Source organism: Somniosus microcephalus, chromosome 25 (assembly GCF_052327205.1).
Source record: "Somniosus microcephalus isolate GS21.2 chromosome 25, FLI_Smic_1.0, whole genome shotgun sequence".
Classification (NCBI taxonomy): Eukaryota; Metazoa; Chordata; class Chondrichthyes; order Squaliformes; family Somniosidae; genus Somniosus; species Somniosus microcephalus.
In genome coordinates, this window is record NC_141011.1 from 1339938 (window position 1) to 1363819 (window position 23882).

Sequence of the window (23882 nt, forward strand, 5' to 3'; positions counted from 1 at the left end):
CTCTTCCCCCCCCGTCCTCTCTTCCCCCCCCCCGTCCTCTCTTTCCCCCGCTCCCCGTCCTCTCTTCCCCCCCCCGTCCTCTCTTCCCCCCCCCCGTCCTCTCTTCCCCCCGCCTCTCCCCAGTCCTCTCTTCCCCCCCCCGTCCTCTCTTCCCCCCCCCCGTCCTCTCTTCCCCCCCCCCGTCCTCTCTCTTCCCCCCTCCCCCGTCCTCTCTTCCCCCCCCCGTCCTCTCTTCCCCCCCCCCCGTCCTCTCTTCCCCCCCCCCGTCCTCTCTTCCCCCCCCCCGTCCTCTCTTCCCCCCCCCGTCCTCTCTTCCCCCCCCCCCGTCCTCTCTTCCCCCCCCCGTCTCTCTTCCCCCCCCGTCCTCTCTTCCCCCCCCTCCCGTCCTCTCTTCCCCCCCCCGTCCTCTCTTCTTCCCCCCCCTCCGTCCTCTCTTCCCCCCCCCGTCCTCTCTTCCCCCCCCCGTCCTCCTCTCTTCCCCCCCCCCGTCCTCTCTTCCCCCCCCCGTCCTCTCTTCCCCCCCCCGTCCTCTCTTCCCCCCTCCCCGTCCTCTCTCTTCCCCCCCCCGTCCTCTCTTCCCCGTCCTCTTCCCCCGTCCTCTCTTCCCCCCCCCGTCCTCTCTTCCCCCTCCCCCCCGTCCTCTCTTCCCCCCCCCGTCCTCCTCTCTTCCCCCCCCCCGTCCTCTCTTCCCCCCCCCGTCCTCTCGTTCTCCCCCCCCCGTCCTCTCTTCCCGTCTCTCCCCCCCGTCCTCTCTTCCCCCCCCCCGTCCTCTCTTCCCCCCCCCGTCCTCTCTTCCCCCCCCCCGTCCTCTCTTCCCCCCCCCCCGTCCTCTCTTCCCCCCCCCGTCCTCTCTTCCCCCCCCCGTTCTCTCTTCCCCCCCCCGTCCTCTCTTCCCCCCCCCGTCCTCTCTTCCCCCCCCCGTCCTCTCTCTCTTCCCCCCCCCGTCCTCTCTTCCCCCCCCCCGTCCTCTCTTCCCCCCCCCGTCCTCTCTTCCCCCCCCGTCCTCTCTCTTCCCCCCCCCGTCCTCTCTTTCCGTCCTCTCTCCCCCCGTCCTCTCTTTCCCCCCTCCCCCCGCCCTCTCGTCCCCCCCCCCGCTCTTTTTCTTCCCCACAGTCTCTCTCACCCTCTCTCTCTCTCTCCCTCCCCCCACATTGTCTCTCTCTCCCCACAGTCTGTCTGTCTCTCTCTCTCTCTCTCTCTCCCCCCCCCACAGTCTCTCTCTCTCTCTCTCTCTCTCTCTCTCCCCCCCCCACAGTCTCTCTCTCTCTCTTCCCCCCCCCCCCCCCCCCCCCACCGGTCTCTCTCTCTCTCTCTCCCCACGGTCTCTCTCTCTCCCCCTCACAGTCTCTCTCTCTCTCTCTCTCTCTCTCCCCACGGTCTCTCTCTCCCCCTCACAGTCTCTCTCTCTCTCTCTCTCTCCCCCCTCAGTCAGTCTCTCTCTCTCTCCACAGTCTCTCTCTCTCTCCCCCTCAGTCAGTCTCTCGCTCTCTCTCTCTCTCTCTCTCTCTCTCCCCCTCACAGTCAGTCTCTCTCTCTCTCTCTCTCTCTCTCTCTCTCCCCCCCCCTCACAGTCAGTCTCTCTCTCTCTCTCTCTCTCTCCCCACGGTCTCTCTCTCTCTCCCCCTCACAGTCTCTCTCTCTCTCTCTCTCCCCCTCACAGTCTCTCTCTCTCTCTCTCTCTCTCTCTCTCCCCCCTCACAGTCAGTCTCTCTCTCTCTCTCTCTCTCTCTCTCTCTCTCTCTCTCTCTCTCCTCACAGTCTCTCTCTCTCTCCCCCTCAGTCAGTCTCTCGCTCTCTCTCTCTCTCTCCCCCCTCACAGTCAGTCTCTCTCTCTCTCTCTCTCTCTCTCTCTCTCCCTCTCTCCCCACAGTCAGTCTCTCTCTCCACAGTCTCTCTCTCTCTCTCCCCCTCACAGTCTCTCTCTTTCTCCCCCTCACAGTCAGTCTCTCTCTCTCTCTCTCCCCTTGGAATTGCCTTTATGCACAAGGCCATTGAGTGCTGTTCTAGAATAGACTTGTGATGTGATATTCATGTGGAACTGTGTGTCCGGGTTGTCCAGACCCTCCCCCGCTATACGGCTATAGGGGGAATTCAGATCTAGAACAAAGGGAACGAGCAGCCAATAACTGCAGGGATTCCTAATGGAGAAGTCCATTTCTCATATTTTCATGGCTATAAATTAAGTTATGTAGGATTTATGATTTATAGTGTAATGCACGTGCTTACAACAGCCTTTCCAGAAGAGTTGAGAAAGCTGACGCCATGTTGTGGAATGTTGAGTAGAAGGATTTGAAGTCGCACTGAGTCTCTGACCATGCACTGGTGTGGTGTGTTGTTCGAGCACAGCTTCATCCCAAACTTACAACTGCAGCCGTTTCTCATTGTTTTTTTTCTCTAGAGTTGCCATGACGAGTCAGAATGGACAGGGGACACTGGTTATTCGGGACGTCAAGGAGTCAGATCAAGGAGCGTACACCTGTGAGGCCATCAATGCCAAAGGAATGATCTTTGCAATCCCTGATGCACTGCTGATTCTGAAATCGAACCCAGGTAACCCCTTCAGATCTAGTTGCTCGGTGTTCAAGTCCAGCAGGACCTATTAGTGATTAATAAAGACAACATCCTTCATTAATCATTACACATGGTAACTCTGGACTTGTAGAACTGGTCAGGAGTTTGAACTGAAAATGGAGACCAGTGATAGAGGTGCATGCTGGGCTTGTATTACACTCCCGCAATCCACCGCGATTTGTAGGTAAACGTTTAGCCCTATTGGGTTTACTTTTTGAGGATCAATGGAGGAACTTTGCTCCCCGGCTTTCTACAATGATTGATACCTCACAAGGTCTTGGCAGAACCAGATGATCAATACACGGCGGGGGCTTGAATGATCCTGTGCGGCCTAGAGCTTCCCACGTGAGGTGGGATGGTGACCTGAGAGGACTGGTGGTGGAGCAAGCACCCATCAGTGGTCAGTTGGGTGTTGTCACCAGTGGCGTTCTTTGCTGCACCAGATGCGCTGAGTCCTAAATGCTCAAGTTGCACACCATCAGTTACACCCTCGCCCAGCTCTGCCTGCCCATTAACACTAAGGGGAGAGGAGGCAGCTCAGTCATGCAGAACATGAGAAGCTCTGGTTCGATGCCTGGCCTCTGGAGTTAGCTGATCGACAGTGGTGGCACGGACTCTGCAGTTAGTGCCAGAACCACTGGCATAGTGAAGGGAAGATTGATCCTCTCCTGTTTGCCATCCATTGATGGAGGGGAGAGGAGGGTGTGACGCCCCACATAGTTGGACAACCAACTGATGCTCAAAGCTCACATTTACATAATACCCACTTGTGCCTGGTACCGGCAGCTGACTGGCAGAGTGGAATTGTGCTCCAGCAAGGAGACCGTTCTTTCAGGAGAGGACGGAAGAGAATTGGTCAGAAAAGAAAATTTAAATATTTTGTACGATAGATTTTGTGACATCTTCCTTTTATGACTGATACACCGACTGCTGTTTTAATTTCCAAAACTACCAATTTAATATCTTGTGAATTGGCCGGTTGGCAGTTTAGGAATGCTCTATAAAGGGATTCACTGTGACTTCCCAATCTCAGCCTGGTTGTCCAGCATTAGTCGGTCAAGTGTGCTTTAACCTGCACTGCGCGCCTTATTGTTCCAGCAGTCAATTCAAAACTGTTCTAGCCAGAGATCGAGAAGCGGGTTGCGTTTTAATTCTTCAGTGGTCTGGGTTGGGGCATGGTGTGTGGCACAGTGTTGGGACAGGGAGGGCAGAGGGAGAAACTACCTGAAGAGGGGGGAGAAAATAACCAAACACAGCAATAAATGAAAATTCTAAAATGAATTGCTTTGAAACAAGCAAATGGGCAGGTGATTTCAGAATATCTGGCCATTGAGGTCCTGTTGTATGGGCATCAGCTGATGTACTGAGAACAACACACATGAAATGAGTTAAGGTCTTCGTTTCATTTTATTCCCCTCCCAGCTGTTGCCATCGATCTAACGTACTGTTCTTCTTTTCAGGAATCTGTCCCGAGGGTCAGTTCAATGTGGAGGGTAGTCTGCGATGTCTGCCCTGTTTCTGCTTTGGTCTTACCAAAAACTGTGATTCCACGAGCCGTTACAAAAACCAGATCCATCTGCGTTTCACTGAGGAAGATAACTTTATGGGTAAATGATTATAAATAGTGCCTGGTCCTTTGCAAGCATCTTTTTAAAACCGTATCTTTGTTTGCGTTTTGAAGACTTTTTGGGGAGATTCCATCAGCTCGTTTCTCTGCCCCAGTGTTAGCCATGTTCCTCCAAAGGGCTGGTGCATGGAGAGAGAATGCATCACTGCTGAGTGTGATCTGTCCTTTCGAACCTGCGTAGGTGCCCAGTGATATACCTATCAATTCATTCCATGAAAAGCGACGAGTTAAGATAGTAACTATAGGTTTTTATTGGCTAAATAACAGAGCCCACCCTCGTGGGTGATCGGTTCCAACAAGGAAGAATACTAGCCAAGCGGTCACCTTTATACCTGGGCAAGCAGGCGGAGCCATGGGCGGAGTCAGCTGAGGTATGCCTAGGTATAACAGCGTGCGTGGCAAGAGGTAACCTTGTGTAGTGATAACAACAGTGCAAACAGTGATAACAACAGTGTAACAATAGTGAATGGTTGTGAACGGTAACAGTGGTTTACCACATTCACCCCTTGTTTAAAATTGAGTCCGGCGGGGTGAAGTGTACTACCAGTTCGTGTATGTCAGTCTCTCAGGAGGCCTCGTAAGCCTTTCTGATCGGCGCAGCAGCGGCGGCGGTGGTGCAGTATCCGATGTTAATGCTGGTGTCTGCGTGGTCGACGAAGGCTCCTGGGGTTCCGGCATGCCGTCTACAGGAGCTGGATTTGGGGGAGTGGTGGGGGGTAACGGTGGTATCTCAGGGGTGCCCGAGGGTGCGAAGTCTCGCAAGGAGACAGTGTCCTCCCGCCCGTCTGGGTATGCCACATAGGCGTACTGGGGGTTGGCGTGCAGGAGGTCCACCCTCTCGACCAGGGGGTCCGTTTTATGGGTCCTCACGTGCTTCCGCAGCAGGACGGGCCCCGGAGAAGTCAGCCATGTTGGTAGCGAGGTTCCCGTAGTCGACTTCCTGGGGAAAACAAACATTCGTTCATGGGGGGGTGGCGTTAATGGCAGTGCAAAGCAGTGACCGGATGGAGTGGAGCGCTGCCGGGAGGACTTCCTGCCAGCGAGAGGTTGGGAGGCCCTTAGACTTTAGGGCTAAGAGGACGGCCTTCCAAACTGTCGCGTTTTCTCTTTCCACCTGGCCGTTCCCCCGGGGGTTGTAGCTGGTGGTCCTGCTCGCAGCAATACCTCTCGCGAGCAGGAACTGGCGAAGTTCCTCGCTCATGAAGGATGCGCCCCAGTCGCTATGTATATAGTTCGGGAACCCGAACAAGGCGAAGAGGTCGTTCAGGCATTTGATGACCGTGGTACTGGTCATGTCTGGGCAGGGGATGGCAAAGGGGAAACGGGAGTACTCGTCAATAATGTTGAGGAAGTACACATTACGGTCAGAGGACGGGAGGGGCCCCTTAAAATCGATGCTCAAGCGCTCGAAGGGGCGGGTGGCCTTGATCAGGCTTGCTCTGTCCGGCCTATAGAAATGCGGTTTGCATTCGGCACAGGTTTGGCAGTTCCTGGTCATGGTCCTGACCTCCTCGATGGAGTAGGGCAGGTTGCGGGCCTTAATGAAGTGGTAAAGTCTGGTGACCCCGGGGTGGCAGAGGTCGTTGTGGAGGGTCTGCAGTCTATCAACTTGCGCGTTGGCGCATGTACTTCGTGATAGAGCATCTGGGGGGTCGTTGAGTTTACCAGGCCGGTACAAGATATCGTAATCATAGGTGGAGAGCTCAATTCTCCACCTCAAGATCTTGTCGTTCTTGATTTTGCCCTTCAGCTTGTTATTAAACATAAAAGCAACCGAACGCTGGTCGGTGAGGAGGGTAAATCGTTTGCCTGCCAGGTAATGCCTCCAGCGTCGTACCGCCTCCACAATCGCCTGGGCCTCCTTCTCGACCGAAGAGTGTCGGATCTCAGGACCCTGGAGGGTCCTTGAGAAGAAGGCCACAGGTCTCCCCGCCTGGTTAAGGGTTGCAGCTAGGGCGAAGTCGGATGCATCGCTTTCCACTTGGAAAGGGATGGACTCATCCACTGCGTGCATTGTGGCCTTCGCAATGTCTCCTTTTATGAGGGAGAAGGCTGCGCCTGCTTCTGCTGTCAGGGGGAAGGAGGTGGACTTCATGAGGGGTCTGGCTTTGTCCGCATAATTGGGCATCCATTGGGCATAGTAAGCGAAGAGCCCCAGGGTTCTCTTCAGCGCCTTTGGACAGTGGGGGAGGGGAAGCTCCATGAGGGGGTGCATTCTTTCGGGGTCGGGGCTGATGACTCCGTTCTCTACTACGCAGCCGCGGATGGCAAGGCGCGAGGTGTTAAACACACATTTCTCCTTATTGTAAGTGAGGTTCAGCTGTTGGGCCGTACGGAGGAATTTCTCCAGATTAACATCGTGGTCCTGCTGGTCGCGGCCGCAGATGGTGACGTTATCTAGATAAGGGAACGTGGCCTGCAGCGCGTTCTGGTCAACCATCCGGTCCATCTCCCTTTGGAAGACCGAAACCCCGTTGGTGACGCCGAAGGGAACCCTAAGGAAGTGGTAGAGGCGGCCATTCGCCTCAAAGGCGGTATACTGGCGGTCCTCAGGGCGGATAGGGAGTTGGTGATAGGCCGACTTGAGGTCGATGGTGGAGAATACCCGGTACTGTGCAATCTGGTTGACCATATCAGATATGCGGGGAAGGGGGTATGCGTCCAGCTGGGTGTACCGGTTTATGGTTTGGCTGTAGTCGATGACCAGGCGGTGTTTATCGCCGGTCTTAACGACTACGACCTTGGCACGCCAGGGGCTGGTGCTCCCCTCGATGATGCCCTCCTTCAGGAGTCGCTGCACCTCAGAGCTAATAAAAGCTCTGTCCCCGGCGCTGTACCGCCTGCTCTTGGTAGCGACGGGTTTACAGTCACGGGTGAGGTTAGCGAACAAGGAGGGGGGCGGGACTTTGAGGCTGGAGAGGCCGCAGGTGGTACGCGGCGGGCGGTTTAAATTTTGCTGGTTGCAGACTGAGTGGGGGGAGGGATCCACCGTAAGCCAAAGTGACACTTTGAAGGTGGCTTTGGAAATCCAGCCCTAGTAGGACGGCAGCGCAGAGCTGGGGCAGGACGAGAAGTTTAAAGTTTTTATATTCCGTGCCCCTAACCGACAGGGTCACCACACAGTAGCCGCTGATGTCTGTTGAATGGGACTTCGCCGCCGTCGAGATCCGATGGCGCGTTGGCCAGACAGTGAGGGAGTAGCAGCTCACCGTGTCTGGGTGAATAAAACTCTCCGTGCTTCCGCTGTCGAACAGGCAGGTCGTGGCGTGGCCGTTTACTTCGATGTCCATCATGGACTTGGACAGATGATGCGGGAGAGCTTGGTCAAGCGTGACGGAGGCCAGTGTATGGCTGAGTGAGCTGCTGTAGTCTGCAGGTGAGGCGGTGGTCGGGTCTGGAGACAAAACGGCGGCCGAGTGCGGCGAACAAAATGGCGGCGCCCATGACGCGGATCCCCACGAAGTTGGACAAAATGGCGGAGAAGATGGCCGCCCCCACAACTCACATGAGGCACTGCTGGCATCTGTGGCCTTGATCAAAGATGGCCACCCCCACAACTCACATGAGGCACTGCTGGCGTCTGTGGCTTTCCCCCTGCAGGCGTTTACGAAGTGGCCTTTCTTTTTGCAGCCGGAGCAGGTCGCGTTCCTTGCAGGGCAGCGCGCCCTTTGATGTCTCGCCTGGCCACAGAAGAAGCAGCTGGCGGCCCGATCGCGGAGGTCCGCTGCCGCAACAGGTCCCGGGGGTGGCGGTCCCGATCGATTCCGGGACACCGACGCCGTAGTAGGTCCCAGGGGCGGCGGTGCGAGGGGTATTGCGGCCGGAGTCGGGCCCGAGTCCCAGGGTCGCGCAGCACTGTACCTGGAGTACGCCTCGAGGTCCCGATGGGCCACTTCCAGGGAGCGAGCGAGGGCTGCAGCTGTTTTCAATTCGAGGTCCTTTGATTCGAGCAGTCTTTGCTGTGAGTAGTCGGACCGAAGGCCTTTCACGAAGGCATCGTGGATATTTCCTTCAGTATTTTCTGCAGCCGTTACAGCTTTAAAGTCACAGTCCCTGCCGAGTGTTTGTAGCGCCCGTAAAAATTCATCTACAGACTCTCCTGGCTGTTGCGAGCGGGATCTTAGGAGATGTCTGGCATACATTGAATTTACTGGGCTCCGGTACTGCTCTTTTAGCAGGTTGAGGGCGTCCTCGTATGTAGCAAGGTCCCGGATGAGTGCAAATACTTTAGGGCTCACCTGGGCGGTCAGGACTCTTAGTTTGGATTCCGGAGGCACGCCGGAGGCTCCCAGGTAGGATTCGAAACAGCTCAGCCAGTGTTCGAAGTCGAGGGCTGAATTCGCTGCCTGTGGGTTTAGATCCAGGTACGGCGGTCGGAGGGCTCGCAGCCAGGTCGGCTGCTGGGGCTGTTGTAGCTGGTCGTTTGGCTGCTCCGATCCACTCATTTCAAAATTTAGCCAATAAAATTCATATACCTATCAATTCATTCCATGAAAAGCGACGAGTTAAGATAGTAACTATAGGTTTTTATTGGCTAAATAACAGAGCCCACCCTCGTGGGTGATCGGTTCCAACAAGGAAGAATACTAGCCAAGCGGTCACCTTTATACCTGGGCAAGCAGGCGGAGCCATGGGCGGAGTCAGCTGAGGTATGCCTAGGTATAACAGCGTGCGTGGCAAGAGGTAACCTTGTGTAGTGATAACAACAGTGTAACAATAGTGAATGGTTGTGAACGGTAACAGTGGTTTACCACACCCAGCAACTGTAGTACCACATGAATACTGCAAGATGCCTTATGGTCCAGTGGCAATATTTCACACTGAGGCAGGGATTGCCCTCAGCTGGAGCCGGCAGCCTGGGGGGGGGGGGGGGCGGAGCCGGCAGCCTGGGGGGGTTGGGGCCGGCAGCCTGGGGTGGCGGAGCCGGCAGCCTGGGCGGGGGGGGGGGGTGGCGGGGCCGGCAGCCTTGGGGGGGCGGAGCTGGCAGCCTGGGGGGGCGGGGCCGGCAGCCTGGGGGGGGCGGGGCCGGCAGCCTGGGGGGGGGCGGGGCCGGCAGCCTGGGGGGGGGGGGGCCGGCAGCCTGGGGGGGGGCGGGGCCGGCAGCCTGGGGGGGGGGGCGGAGCCGGCAGCCTGGGGGGGGGCGGGGCCGGCAGCCTGGGGGGGGGGCGCGGGGCCGGCAGCCTGGGGTGGCGGAGCCGGCAGCCTGGGGGGGGCGGGGCCGGCAGCCTGGGGTGGCGGGGCCGGCAGCCTGGGGGGGGTGGGGCCGGCAGCCTGGGGTGGCGGAGCCGGCAGCCTGGGGGGGTGGAGCCGGGGGGGAGGGGTGGCGGGGCCGGCAGCCTTGGGGGGGCGGAGCCGGCAGCCTGGGGGGGTGGAGCCGGGGGGGGGGTGAGCGGAGCTGGCAGTCTCAGCTGCTTTGTCTTCGGAGGGAGAGCAGTCGCATCTTAACGTCACTCTTTCACGCTCCCTAATAACTTCATTAAATAATGAATAGCTAATACCATTGTGTAAATAGCTTGGTGAGGTATTACTCATCCTGGAGGTTTTGGCTTTCTTTCCTTTTGTTTAAATACTGTAGAATTTGGTCGATCCGCAGAGGCTCCAATTTTCCTTCCTGTAAATGAGTTAGGAAGCAGGAATGGGGTTTGCACCCACCCTCGCGACTGAATGAATGGTTTCGGCTGACACAGTGGGACCTTAAGCAGGAGTAAAGGTAATTGGAAAATCTTTGCAGAGTGGCGACTGCTTGTCGTTGTCACAGGAGTCTGATTCGCTTCCTGAAGAAGCACAAGACGGATTTAGTTGATTACCCGTGGACGATGTGACTTGTGCTGTTTCAGGAGCTATCTGTGGCTCCTCATTGGGATTGACTGCTCACAAACACACATCTCCATTCCTTAAGCTCATTCAGCAAACTGCTAGGTGAGGTCAACAGCATGCATTGTGAAATGTTGGTCTGCATATGGCAGGCGAGCAGGCAGTGATTAAAAAGAAATCCTGTTCATAGAAGGTAATGAACTCAACACCACCGAAGTGACACATGAGTGAGTGAATACTTTGAAAGCCTTGTACCGTCTCCTAGAAAATATCTTATGGTTTCTATCTAGAGTGAGTGCAGGAAGTTGCTCTCGGTACCTGTATAAATCAAATTGAAATGTCCCGGTTCTGGTGCAGAGCTTGTGTTTTGACCACGAGAGGCAGCTGGCGAGCTACAGAAGGTATTCGGCAGCCGTGCTTGGCACCGGGCGGGCAGGCTGACTGGCAGACCGCACTGAGAATGATGAACCATCACTGCTGATGGTTACAATTTTGGATCTGGCTCGGAGGAGCGACTGATCCAACGCTCGAAGGAAGTTGCACGAACATACAGATTGGGGTTTCCATGATCACTGATGCAACCTGAGATGTTGGCTTTCTCCTCACATTTTTCATTCGCTCTCCCTCTCCTCAAAGCGCACTGAGCTCCAGACTGCTGTCGCCATTATCCTCGGGGAATCCTCACGCCCAGCTCAGCCATGTTCAGTCTCGATTGAGGATACCTTTGACCCGATCAGCTTTCGAGATTACGCTGAGGTACAATTGTGTTTTCTCTCCTAGGTGTGAATGTAACGGTACCAGCCCAGCCTGTGACTCCTCCCCTCTCGACCTCTCAGATTATTGTGGACCCTGACTCGGGAGAATTTCAGCTGGTTGATCTCTCAAGACGGTTCCTCAACCTCGAGTCCTTCTGGACTCTGCCAAGACAGTTTTTGGGAAATAAGGTGCGTTTGAAGCTTTATGATATTGAATGTTAGTCAGTTGATCGGATTTTACGATCCCGTTTACCTCAGATTTATCCACACTCGGGATTCAGACTGAATCTGGTCAGAATTGTTTGCAGGCTTTTCATTGAGTGAAGATTTATGAAATGCAAACTTAATGCAGTTATCACTTGGTATAAACTGCAGTCGTAGATCATGGGTAAGAATAAAGAAGGGCTTTGCTTGGCTGATATAAATTATCTGTTTATATAATGTATCTGTACAACTTCAGACATATTGGTACAATGTTATCAAAGGGGTGCTGTGGAGGGTGGGGGGAAGCGACACTTGGTACACTGTCACTCTCAGCATCTCGTGGTTTGCAGGAACCATCTTGGCAGGCCTAGCAACTCTCACAGGAGATTGTGATCTCCCCCTGCCCCGCACACTGCGCACATGCATGCACTGTGATGGTAACTCGTGCCATTTATCTTCTTCAAAGAAAGCAAGCAAAAGAATGCTATTCACAGCAGGAGTGAAAGATATTTGGGAGAACAGCCTCTTATAATTTTAGCAATTTCACTAGCCTTGGGTAGGGGGTATTGGGATAGCCTTGCCTCTAATTGCAGCAGAACATTGTCAGGTAGATGATGAAGACAGAGCATTAAAGGGAAAGATAAAATTAGTAAAAGGGTAAGTGAGAGGAGAGAACACATGGATGTCTGTAGCCCAACCTTGATGCTGTTATCCATTTTTTTTTGGCACAGGGCAACCCTTCAGGTGCATGTCTTGTGACCATCTCATACTTGGAAATTATCCAGTGTTGACGGTTCTACAATTTTTTTCTCACTCTAGAGTTTTGTTCTGAATGGGCCCTCAATATTTCTTCTTCACTCAGGAGCAGTTCCTACTGTTCCCTGTGGCTGATCTCTCTCCCTCTTTGAGCTTTTAGCCAGTATAGCATGATTTGCAGAAATCCTAAGCTTGTTCAAAGATCAGCAGCAGGAGATATTGCAAGTGGTTAATTCACAGGAAAGAAATTATTCCAATTCACCGTTCACCCATCACCCCTGTGCTCGCTGCCCGTGTCCTAACTCGCACCAAGTCCCGTTCACCCATCACCCCTGTGCTCGCTGCCCGTATCCTAACTCGCACCAAGTCCCATTCACCCATCACCCCTGTGCTCGCTGCCCGTGTCCTAACTCGCACCGAGTCCCGTTCACCCATCACCCCTGTGCTCGCTGCCCGTGTCCTAACTCGCACCGAGTCCCGTTCACCCATCACCCCCTGTGCTCGCTGCCCGTGTCCTAACTCGCACCCAGTCCCGTTCACCCATCACCCCCTGTGCTCACTGCCCCGTGTCCTAACTCACACCCAGTCCCGTTCACCCATCACCCCCTGTGCACGCTGCCCGTGTCCTAACTCGCACCAAGTCCCGTTCACCCATCACCCCTGTGCTCACTGCCCGTGTCCTAACTCGCACCAAGTCCCGTTCACCCATCTCCCCTGTGCTCGCTGCCCGTGTCCTAACTCACACCCAGTCCCGTTCACCCATCACCCCTGTGCTCGCTGCCCCGTGTCCTAACTCACACCCAGTCCCGTTCACCCATCACCCCTGTGCTCGCTGCCCGTGTCCTAACTCGCACCAAGTCCCGTTCGCCCATCACCCCTGTGCTCGCTGACCTACATTGGCTCCCGGTTAAGCAACGCCTCGATTTCCAAATTCTCGTCCTTGTTTTCAAATCCCTCCATGGCCTCGCCCCTCCCTATCTCCCACAACCGCCCCCCCCGAGGTATCTGCGCTTCTCTAATTCTGGCCTCTTGAGCATCCCTGATTATAATCACTCAACCATTGGTGGCCATTCCTTCGTAGGCCCTAAGCTCTGGCATTCCCTCCCTAAACCTCTCCTCCTCTCCACCTCTCTTTCCTCCTTTAAGACGCTCCTTAAAACCTACCTCCATCTGCCCAAATATCTCCTTATATAGCTCGGCGTCAAATTCTGTTTTATAACATTCCTGTGAATCGCCTTGGGGCGTTTTACTACGTTAAAGGTGCTATATAAATACAAGTTATTGTTGTTGCTGTTGTATGTTGTTGCCAGTTTCTCCATTGAAAGAGACGATGAGTTCTGTATTTTAAATATCACACCCCGAGTCAGGTTCAGGTCGGGGACATTTTTATCTTCTGGGTCCTAATCTAATTTCACACCTTTATTGCCTCCCAGACACATCTGTATACATTTCAAAGAAAAGCCTTGCCAATGTGCAGCGATTCTCCCCAGATGTTGGAGACCTTCTTTGCTTGCTCAGTTCTTATTCACCACCTGTTTAGATGTTCATCAGAATGGGTTGAGAGAATTTTTCTCTCTTAATTTCATTTGACTTGAGTCTTAAAGGGGACAGCCCAACTAGAATAAACTCCTTGCTGTATTAGGCGATGTCTGGAAAGACATCAAAAATGTGGGATGCCAATTGAAGGACGTTTGTGTCAGAATCAAGACCATGACACATTGCGGTGTGATATTCCAGTTGTCCTTTATTACAGTCCTGCTGACTGAGGTTTTAATGGTGAATTCAGTGAGCCCATACAACAGCTATTGCTGAGTGGGAAATCTCTAGAGTGGATCCAGGTTTGTGAGGAGCATCTCGAAAGTCAAAAGTTTGTGCAGCCTGGGATTTGCATCCTATTTTGCATAAATTTCATGCTGGATTAATTTTAGTTTCTTGTGACCTAAAATTTCTTGCTTTCATTACTGTTTGCTCACATTTCAGCTGGCAGGAACAGTCAGCTTCCTGATCGAGTGGTAATATCCTCCTACTTTGATGTTTGAACTATAGTCACAGGATCACGTGCATGATTTGTTTTGTATAAAATTACACGTCTCAATTATCTCCAAGTAACTCTCAGATTGTACTTGCCACCTCATACTGCTTCCTTAGAAAGGAGATCGCCTGTGTGTCGGCCGTGCCTCAGTGGCAGCACCCTCGCCTCTGAGTCAGAAGGTCATGGGTTCAAGTCCCACTCCAGGGACTTGAGCACAAAAATCTAGGCTGACACTCCAGTGCAGTGCTGAGGGAGTGCTGCACTGTCGGAGGTGTCGTCTTTCGGATGAGACGTTAAACCGAGGCCCCATCTGCTATCTCAGGTGAGCGTAAAAGATCCCATGGCACTCTTTCGAAGAAGCGCAGGGGAGTTATCCCTGGTGTCCTGGCTAATATTTATCCCTCAATCAACATAAAAAAACATTATCTGGTCATTCTCACATTGCTGTTTGTAGGAGCTTGCTGTGTGCAATTGGCTGCCGTGTTTCCTACATTACAACAGTGACTACACTTCAAAGGTACGTCATTGGCTGTAAAGCACTTTGGGATGTCCTGAGAATAAAAGGCATTTGGCAAAGCAGCTAGTCATTAATCTGATTTAATAACACAGTCAAGCAAATCCAGCACTAAGCAGTGATCAGGCTTTGTGCTGTGGCCACTTTATGGGCCAACAATACGGAGATTTCTCATCACTATATGTCAGGCAATGACATGCTTTTATTATCTTGATTTGACAGTTCAAGCTGACCATTGTTTTTGGTGATGTTGTGATCCAAGCTGGCTGGAACATTAGGTCGTGGAGCCCCCTACCACTGGTTTTCTCCAGTAATTTGGCACAATGCGGGAGTTAATCGGATGAGGAAGAACATTTATTTATCTACACTAGATATGGTTGTCTGTTGTGATTTTGGGTTGCACGAGATATTTCTCTCATGCACCAAGGACCGCTCCCATAAGCAAACCATTTCTTCCTATGACCCAAGTATGACCGTACACGCACAATATCTGATACATGTCTGGTTCCTCACTCAGAGAAAACCCTTCTCAATTTCTGCAGTACGATACTTATTTAGAAATATACAACGTGTGTTTTAATCAGTAAATGATGTAACTGTTACTTAGGATGCAAATGTGATGATGTGTAATGTGAGCAAGAAATGTTTTGACTTAATGGGATTTACGTCAGCATAGTGGCAAAGAATTTAACATTTCTTTCAATGAAGTTGACAATATGTGTATTAATTGGTCATCCACTTAAGCTGAGTTGACTCTTGATGGTCAGATATTTCAGCTGCCAGGTTAGACCATGCTCTGTTGTGCAATTTATGCGTGTTTAAAGTTGTGGATTCCAAAATATCGCCAGTTTTGAAAATGTGACATTTTGGTTTTTTTTTAGATCGATTCGTACGGCGGGTTCCTGCGCTACAAGGTTCGCTACAGTGTGGCAAGAGGGCAAGCACAGCCCGAGGACAAGTCGGATGTGATTATAATAGGAAATGGAAAAAAGCTCATCTACAATGTGAGGAAACCTACCCAACCCAACATCATTAATCAGAAAGAAATCCTGTTCACTGAGGTAAGAGGAGAATTTCCAATTCCAGTCTTCCTCACTCCCAATTCTCATCCTGCTCAATTCTGCAGGCTTCGTCATTCCAATGTCCTGAAGCTCTTTAAGAACAGTTTTGTCTTGTTGCTCCGGAAGGAGCTCAGACTCGGGAGACCTTGAAGCTGGTGGTGGGCCTGGCACCTGGACACCCACTCGGATCAGAGGCTCTGGGTGGGCCATGCAACACTCAAAAGAAGGCCTTCAGGCCAGGTGGTCTTTTGAAACCAGTGCTGCAGCCAGAAGTGGCCAGAGGCTTGACGGCCAGCCCTTCTGTTTCTGCCCCTCTTTCCTGCTGCAAGGCTTGCTGGGGATGGCCCTGCACCAGAGGTGTGACAGACCATTCTAGTGACCCAGCTTGCAAAATTTAGGTGCCCTGAGGCCTGTCCGGCACCTGGGCAGGGCACGGGCTGCAAAACCAGCCGCAGTCATGGATTAGAGCCATCAGAATTTTGTTGATTCTCAGCGCTCTTTCTAATTTTTGTGGGAACAGTCAAGATCCCTTGTTGATTTTTAAAAAGGGGAGGGTTATTCAGTTAGATATCAGCTGAAACATCAGCGATATTATGTTGGCAGTATCGGCGTTTAGCTGTACCTGTAACGTACAACTGATATTCCAGCTGATCCCAACACTCAAGTTTGTGACGCTGTGTCTCCATCGTTTATGCCGTCTGGGCCTTGCTTCCAAACTGCTTTCCACAGTAAATCTCTGAGGAATATAATGGACAAAATCCCATTCACATTTTAAATGGCGTACACTGCTTGCAAAATGCATTACATGTGGTGATAGTAAAAGGGTACTGGACAACTTAATATGGGCATGTGCTGATGTGTCCTGATTCTCAACTCAAGTCGCTCTCTTTCCTGAGATATATATACTTGTCCTTAACTGGGATTTTCCAGTGGGTTTATCTGACATGAGCTTTATCTGTTCGTTGAGCCTCTTTCACAATGGATGCCTTTGATTAATGATGAACACATGATCATTGCCACCAAGATGTTTTTTAATTCTTAAGGCCTTGAGGCTTTGTTTTGCTTGAATTTGGGCTTAACGATTAGGACTAGGAAGCTCTTGTTCTATTTATGCTTTCCCCGGTTCTGGTCTCTCTCTGCTTTGAGTACTATTTTGATTCCAACAAATTAAAGTTTTGTTTTCCACAATCGATAACTGGAAATTGGATGCGATTTTATTTTTCCACTATCATCAAGTCAGAGCCAGACTAACCGAGGATATGACCTGAAGCAGGCCCTAAAGCCCAGCGTGATCGGCACCCACCGGAGGGAGTGGGTGTAAGGAGGAAGCGCTGCCTTGGTGACTCTATTACTGCTGGTTACTGGCTGCTGCTCCTCACAGAATGAATTGAGGAAATCCGCCATCTTTCTGATGCTTCTAGTGCTAACCTCAATGTGCTCCCTGTTGGCCCAGTCCTGGTGTGTGTCTCTCTACACTGATTACCCTGCCCAGCCATGTCTGAAGCACAGCGACGACTCCCACCCCCCCCACCTGTAATCGCTGCGCTGATTGGCTTTGCATCGCCTGTCCAAAGCGCCAAATAAACTGAACAACCGGATTGGCCAGATCTAACCCAGAAGTGTGAGTTAGGCAAAGATTATTGGTCAAGAGGGGCGGTGGATTGAGACGACAGATGAAACGTAAGTTTCTATTGGTTAAATGTGAAGGAGGACTCAGAATTTAGAGCAAAAGAAGAATCTGATTGGTTAACTGATTGGCAAGCGGTTACATCTGGATTTCAATTGGTTTCATTGAAGAAGCAGCGAGAAATATGATTGGTTTAACTTGGGTTAGCGCTATTTTGGCAGACCCCTTGAAACCTTCCCGCGGACCCCGGTTAAGAACCTCTGTCTGAGAAGATAGGCATTTTTTTTACAGCTATAAATGGAAATTCAGGCTGCGATTTTACTTACCTCGGCGGGTCCGTGGTGGGCGATGCCGGTGGCGGGTCTCGACCCCGCTGCTGGCTCCAACCCGCTCTGTGAAATAATTTTCCATGAAAAGGGCTTGTTAAACCCGCCCAGCGTGTTTGCTGGCCAATTAGAGGAAGTGGGTCTGGTGACATCATTTGATGACGTGTCATCAGCGGTTTACTTAAAGGGACCATGGCCAACTTTATTTTGACATTTGTGCTGTCAGTGTTCTACAGCATTGGAGTGCTGCAAACACTGACAATCACAGCATAGAGGTGCACGGCTGCACCCAGGCTCTCCCATGATTCCCTCCATATGCTTATGCAGGGAGTCACAGCACGCAGGGAGGTCCTCTTCCCTTCCCATGGGCGGAAGAGACCTCCCCAGGAGACCAACACAGCCTGGTTACACATTGCACAGGAGGGCACAAGCAGGGATGTGGTCAGGAGGACCTGGGTGCAGTGGCACAAACGTTTCAATAATCTTAGTAGATCACAAAACATGAGTACAAAGCCACACTCAACCTTATCCTGCTGTGCCTCTCATCACATCCCCATCACTCTGCCTTCCCTACCCTACTCCTGCACATCCTTACTCACACCAACTTACGTTGCACCTCCACCCATCCCTCTCTATATCTACATTATTATCACTTCCCCATCTCACTAGCCACCCCTCACACTCACCCGCGTCCTAGTGTGCAATCATGCTAACTAACAACACACAAGGGTAGCCACTATCCAATGTTTATGTAAAGTTTCTGTTAATGTGCTGTGAAACATTGAAACCTTTATTTTCAACACTTTGCTTTCTTGGACAGATTTGTGTGCACCTTTGGAAGTGGCTTAGTGAGTTGCAGTGAATGTTGAGACATAACGCTCCTCCTGCAATGCTGATGAATGTGAAAAGAATGGCTTGGTCATTGTAGGGATGCTTTATGGTGTTGGTGTGGGGTGGTGCCAACCTGGCAGCCAGGGTTTACAGCATCAAGTGAAGTAAATCTGGCTATGGTGAGGCCATCCCTGGCCTCCCGGGCAGCAATGTGGTCGGGTGCTGATGCCCTGTGTCCTGTGCAGCATCAGTTGATTGCGGAGAAGGTTAGTGTTGATGTTGGTGCTGCTGGTGTGCCTGGTGCTGCTGGTGTTGGGGCTGATCGTGGTGGGATTCTGAGGACCAAGGTGAGATTTTTGCAAGGGCACCGATGCTGATGGAATAGATGGCAGGTGAGGTTGGGATGACAGAAGCAATCTGTCAATGGTGAGAGAGGTTGTTCCAATGAGGTGACAGTGGATAGAGAGTTTGCTCCAAACACTTGCAACCTGCATAAAGCTCAATCTGTCTTCCAAATGCAGTAAGCAACAGCTTCTGAGCTTGGAAAGTGAATAGCTGTGAGGTGGGAGCTTTTATAGCAAATTTCAAGCTGTCAAGTAATCCGCTAATTCAGTAGCCATTCAACTCCCGCCTCAGCTTAACAGACATGATCCCCAAGCAGCGGAACCCCGTTGGCGAGCAGTTAAACAGAAAAGGTAAAATGTATTCTTAATGGTCTCTCAACAAGGCAATAATCAGCTGCCTGTCAGATCTGCTCAGCGCTGACAGACCCGACATTGGGAAAGGCGCATAGCGGTAGGTTGATAGCAGGGTCCCGACCCGCTGTGGGGGAAAAAACACACTCCCATCCCGCCCGCTGACCCCCTGGGAAATTCCGGCCTCGCTATCTGTGGTCCAATGTTTGAAGCAGACGTGACAACTCCTCTGTATTTCTTTAACTGTTTCATGGTTTTTTCACAGGATAAGTGGCAGCACGAGTCAGGTGCCTCTGTGACCCGCGAAGACTTTCTGATGACGTTGGTTAATCTGGACAGCATTATGATCCGAACAAAGTACGATAACAGGCTGGCCAGTGTGGGCCTTAGTGACATCGTCATGGATACCACCAGTGTGGAATTCACCAATCGGGGAAAACCACAGCTTGTCGAGCAATGCAGGTACTGAGCAGATCTCCTCACCATTCAGTGGCAGTTTATTGGCTTCTGAGAGATTACGTTATGGCCGGAATTTCCTTGATCTGGTTTACGCTGAAATTTGCATCCACTTCTACGCGGATTTTGCCTCTGGCAACTTGCCCCGGAATTTCCTGAGAATGAAAGTCGCTGTAAAACACCAGAAATAGTGACTTCAGGCCCCATTGCTCTTGAAGTTTTGGCCGTAAATTGATGTTTGTTCAGAATTGGCGTGAATGCAGGAAACTCGAGTCTGATCTTTTGCATGGGGGCAGGGCTATGTTAATGAGCTAAGTGGGGTATTGCCGAATGTAACTTGGGAGTGCTGCAAACAATCAAGGAAATTTGCACGTCGCATTGTTGTGGCGTCAAACTGGCGCAAGTCAGCAACGTGCAAATTTCCTCTGAGAAAAACTGAGTAACTCCGCTCTTGCACCGAAACATTTGAAGCGATTCCGGACCTCTAATAATTATCGTGCAAAGGGAGCAACCCAGCATACTTTTGTAGGTAAGAATGTAAGTTCAAAATGTCCCTAATTTGGAGCAAATAAGTTCACAGGTTAGAATTTCTCTCTCTTTGCTTTAAGGTGCCCTCAAAATTACCAGGGCCTTTCATGTGAGGTCTGTGCCCCTGGATTTAACCGTGTTTTGACTGGGCCGTACCTGGGGATGTGTGATGGCTGCAGCTGCAATGGTCACGCCAGCACCTGTGACAAAGTCGAAGGAATTTGTCTGGTAAGAGCTTCAAACATTGCAACAGGAAAATTCAGACCCCTTAAGAGAAAACCGTAGTGGTTAATACTGATGCAAACAGTCTCTTAATGAACATCACGTTGTAATTAAGATCAAGGGAATGGCGGGGCGGGGAAGGAAATTCAGCCATTCAGGTTGTTTAGTCATCTTTTTGTCATGGGTGTGTAATGTGCTCCCTGCTGAATCAGGAGTTGATATAATTCCCTTTTGAATGTTACAATTCAGTCAGTATTTACACACAGTAGTTTAGTGAATTTTTTGCTGACTTGATTTGTGAATGGAGCTATGTTTTTGTGTGAATTTTTGGGCTAATCCGTTAATGGGATGTGGGCATCGCCGGCAAGGCCAGCATTTATTGCCCGTCCCTAGTTGCCCTTGAGAAGGTGGTGGTGAGCCGCCTTCTTGAACCGCTGCAGTCCATGTGGTGAAGGTACTCCCACAGTGCTGTTAGGGAGAGAGTTCCAGGATTTTGACCCAGCGATGATGAAGGAACAGCAATGCATGTCCAAGTCAGGATGGCGTGTGATTTATGGGGCTAACTTTGAGGTGATGGTGTTCCCGTGTGCCTGCTGCCCTGGTCTTTGGTGGATGTCGTAGGTTTGGGAGGTGCTGCCTTGGTGACTTGCTGCAGTGCATCCTGGACGCAGGAGCGTAGTCATTGTTACTGGACCAGTAATCCAGGGAACGTGAGCTCAAATCCCACCACGGCAGTTGGAGAATTTCAAATCAGTTTTTAAAAACTCTGGAAATAAAAAGCTGGCACCAGTAAAAGTGGCCACGGACTTGTTGGATTGTTGTAAAAATGCAACTGATTCACTGGCGTCCTTTCGGGAAGGAAATCTGCCGTCCTTTCCTGGTCTGGCCTGTATGTGACTCCAGACCCACACCAACGTGGTTGACTCTGAACTGCCCTCTGAAGTGGCCAAGCAAGCCACTCAATTGTATGAAACCGCTGGAAAGGCGAGGAATGTTGGTGCTTGGGAATGGAATGTGCCCACATTGGGGATTTTTGAGAACTCTTAGGAGTTACAGGATAGCCCAATTCAGAAGAAAATACCCTCTGTTCTGCCCCAGAAACGTGCTCAGAAGAGCATCCCATCTACGTTAGAGCCGTTTATTTCCTTTCCCCACACCGCCCATCTTCAGGGTCTCTGAGGGACAGTGCCAATTGTTCCAATTTTTGGACCCGTACTACTAGGAGATGCAATCAAAAACTGAATACCAAATCACACTGCAAAATCGGAACATTCTGGAAATATACAGCAGGTCAGTCAGTATCTCAAAAGAGAAAAAGCAGATTAATGTTCTGGGTGGAGTCCCCTCAGCAGAACTGAGGAGACCCTTTGAAGAAGGGTGGATTCTGATTCAGCTGTGATCGAAGCGACTGTGTGCTGAGCGTGACGTGCAGATCCTGTTGAATATGTAATTTCATGATCTGCATATCTTGGATCGAGGTACAGGTGTGTTGCAGGAACGTTGAATGGAGATGAAGATCCCAAGTAAATCCTGTTTCCTTGTGTTAATTTTGCTAAAGGTTTGGAATGACTCATCAGTTAATACATTTCTTTCATACCTCACAGAACTGCAAGCACAACACCGAAGGCCCACACTGTGACAAGTGTAAGCCTGGATTCTTTGGCAAGCCCACTCGAGGAACTGCCAACGACTGCATGCCGTGTCCATGTCCGTTTACTGATTCCCACAGGAGGTCGGTGTCACACAGCTGGAAAACTCTAATATTAAAAAAAACACAAAACTTTGTGAACTTAGACACAGATGTCAGCTTTGCGGTTTGGTGTAGATTTGGGAGGGGATTAAAATTGTTCTTTATTGTTTCCACATTAATCAGGGATCTATTTTCAGCCATTTTTGATGCGTTTTCTTACCACTTGCCCTTTAAACATTCCCCCCTCACTCCCTGCTGTCCTGGAGGTGATTTAGTGCCTCACTATTCCCCATGTGTGAATCGAATTAATAATTATTGACGTGCTGTTCAATCTGAACCTGATCCTGACCTCCTCTGACATCCACTCTTGCATATTTTCCCAGAGGGGTCAGCAGTTACTAATCGGGTTGCTGGTGGGACATTGAGGCCACTTACAGCACCCTCACTGTACCCTGGATGAGACCAGCTGCCCCTCAACACAGACCAGGGGTAACGGTGGGTCTTCCAGGTATCCTCGCAGTCTGTGAATAAATCACAGGAAATGGAACAATTAATAATGTGCTGTTTTCTAAAGATTTATTTGCTTTTTTTTAAGTTACAACATGAGGACTATGCAACGCTGTAGGTGAGCACATAGTCTTCCACCTCTGGAACATCGCCTGTGTCCGCCCCCGCCTCAGCTCATCTGGTCCTGAAACCCTCACCCAGGCCTTTGTTATCCAGACTGGACTATTCCCACCCACTCCTGGCCGGCCTCCCATCTTCTACCCTCCATAAACTTCAGCTCATCCAAAACTGGGCTGCCCGTGTCCTGACTCGCACCAAGTCCGGTTCACCCATCACCCCTGTGCTCGCTGACCTACATTGGCTCCCGGTTAAGCAACGCCTCGATTTTTAAATTCTCACCCTTGTTTTCAAATCCCTCATGGCCTCGCCCCTCCCTATCTCTGTAACCTCCTCCAGCCCCACAACCCCCTGAGATATCTGCGCTCCTCTAATTCTGCCCTCTTGAGCATCCCTGATTATAATCGCTCCACCATTGGTGGCCGTGCCTTCTGTTGCCTAGGCCCTAAGCTCAGGAATTCCCTGCCTAAACCTCTCCGCCTCGCTACCTCTCTCTCCTCATTTAAGACGCTCTTTAAAATCTACCTCTTTGACCAAGCTTTTGGTCACCTGCCCTGATGTGACTCGGTGTCAGATTTTGTTTGATAATGTTCGTGTGAAGCGCCTTGGGACATTTTACTATGTTAAAGGCGCTATATAAATACAAGTAGTAGTTGTTGTTGTTGATCTCTAGGTCCCTTGGTTTGAATCTAGCCCAGACAGATGGAATTAAAGTCTGCTCTCCTTTGGTTAGATGGGTGACCTATGAACTTAGTTCCTAATGAGTGCAGGCCAATAGCACAAGACTGCTCACAAATAGGCCATGTGACTCAGAGCGGTCATAAGGTTGATGAAACATTCCCACCAGTGAGCAGTATGGAGTTTGTAGTATTGGAGTTAAAGGGCGTGGTTTGACAGAATGGAACAGCTTCACCTTAATTCCTGACCTGCAGGTACTTGGTGTGAGTTGGTGAATAAGATGGGGAGAGAAAGAGTGAGAGTTTGAGATAGAGAGAGAGAGAGGAGCACTTCAATAAATGAGAGAGAAATGTCCCGACTGGTGAGAGTGGGAGGAAGGTGCATCCTAATCAGTGTGTGAGAGAGAGGAAGACAGGAGTGCCCTGATCATAGAAACATAGAAGATAGGAGTAGGCCATTCGGCCCCTCGAGCCTGCTCCGCCATTCAGTGAGATCATGGCTGATCATCCAAATTCAGTACCATGTCGCTGCCTTCTCCCCATATCCCTTGATCCCTTTAGCCATAAGAAATATATCTAACTCCTTCTTGAATATATTTAAACAATTGGCCTCTACTGCCTTGTGTGGTAGCGAATTCCACAGGTTCACCACTCTCTGGGTGAAGAAATTCCTCCTCACCTCAGTCTTAAATGGCTTACCCCTTATCCTTAGACTGTGACCCCTGGTTCTGGACTCCCCCGCCATCGGGAATATCCTTCCTGCATCTAGTCTGTCTAGTCCTGTTAGAATTTTATAAGTTTCAATGAGATCCCCTCTCATTCTTCTAAACTCCAGCGAATATAAGCCCAATCGACCCAATCTCTCCTCATAC

The 23882-nt window shown here is 51.1% G+C and overlaps 1 protein-coding gene across 12 annotated transcripts in view; it reads left to right on the forward strand.

Annotated features, from left to right (window-relative positions):
* hspg2 (heparan sulfate proteoglycan 2) overlaps positions 1-23882 on the forward strand; it is a 647132-nt gene that overhangs the window by 286797 nt on the left and 336453 nt on the right. For all 12 annotated transcript variants that reach the window (XM_085966756.1, XM_085966759.1, XM_085966758.1 and 9 more), the window contains 7 exons: positions 2399-2550; positions 4032-4178; positions 10793-10956; positions 15155-15334; positions 19079-19275; positions 19878-20025; positions 21624-21751. In XM_085966756.1, coding sequence (XP_085822882.1) covers positions 2399-2550; positions 4032-4178; positions 10793-10956; positions 15155-15334; positions 19079-19275; positions 19878-20025; positions 21624-21751 — 1116 coding nt within the window. The remainder of the gene's footprint in view (positions 1-2398; positions 2551-4031; positions 4179-10792; positions 10957-15154; positions 15335-19078; positions 19276-19877; positions 20026-21623; positions 21752-23882) is intronic.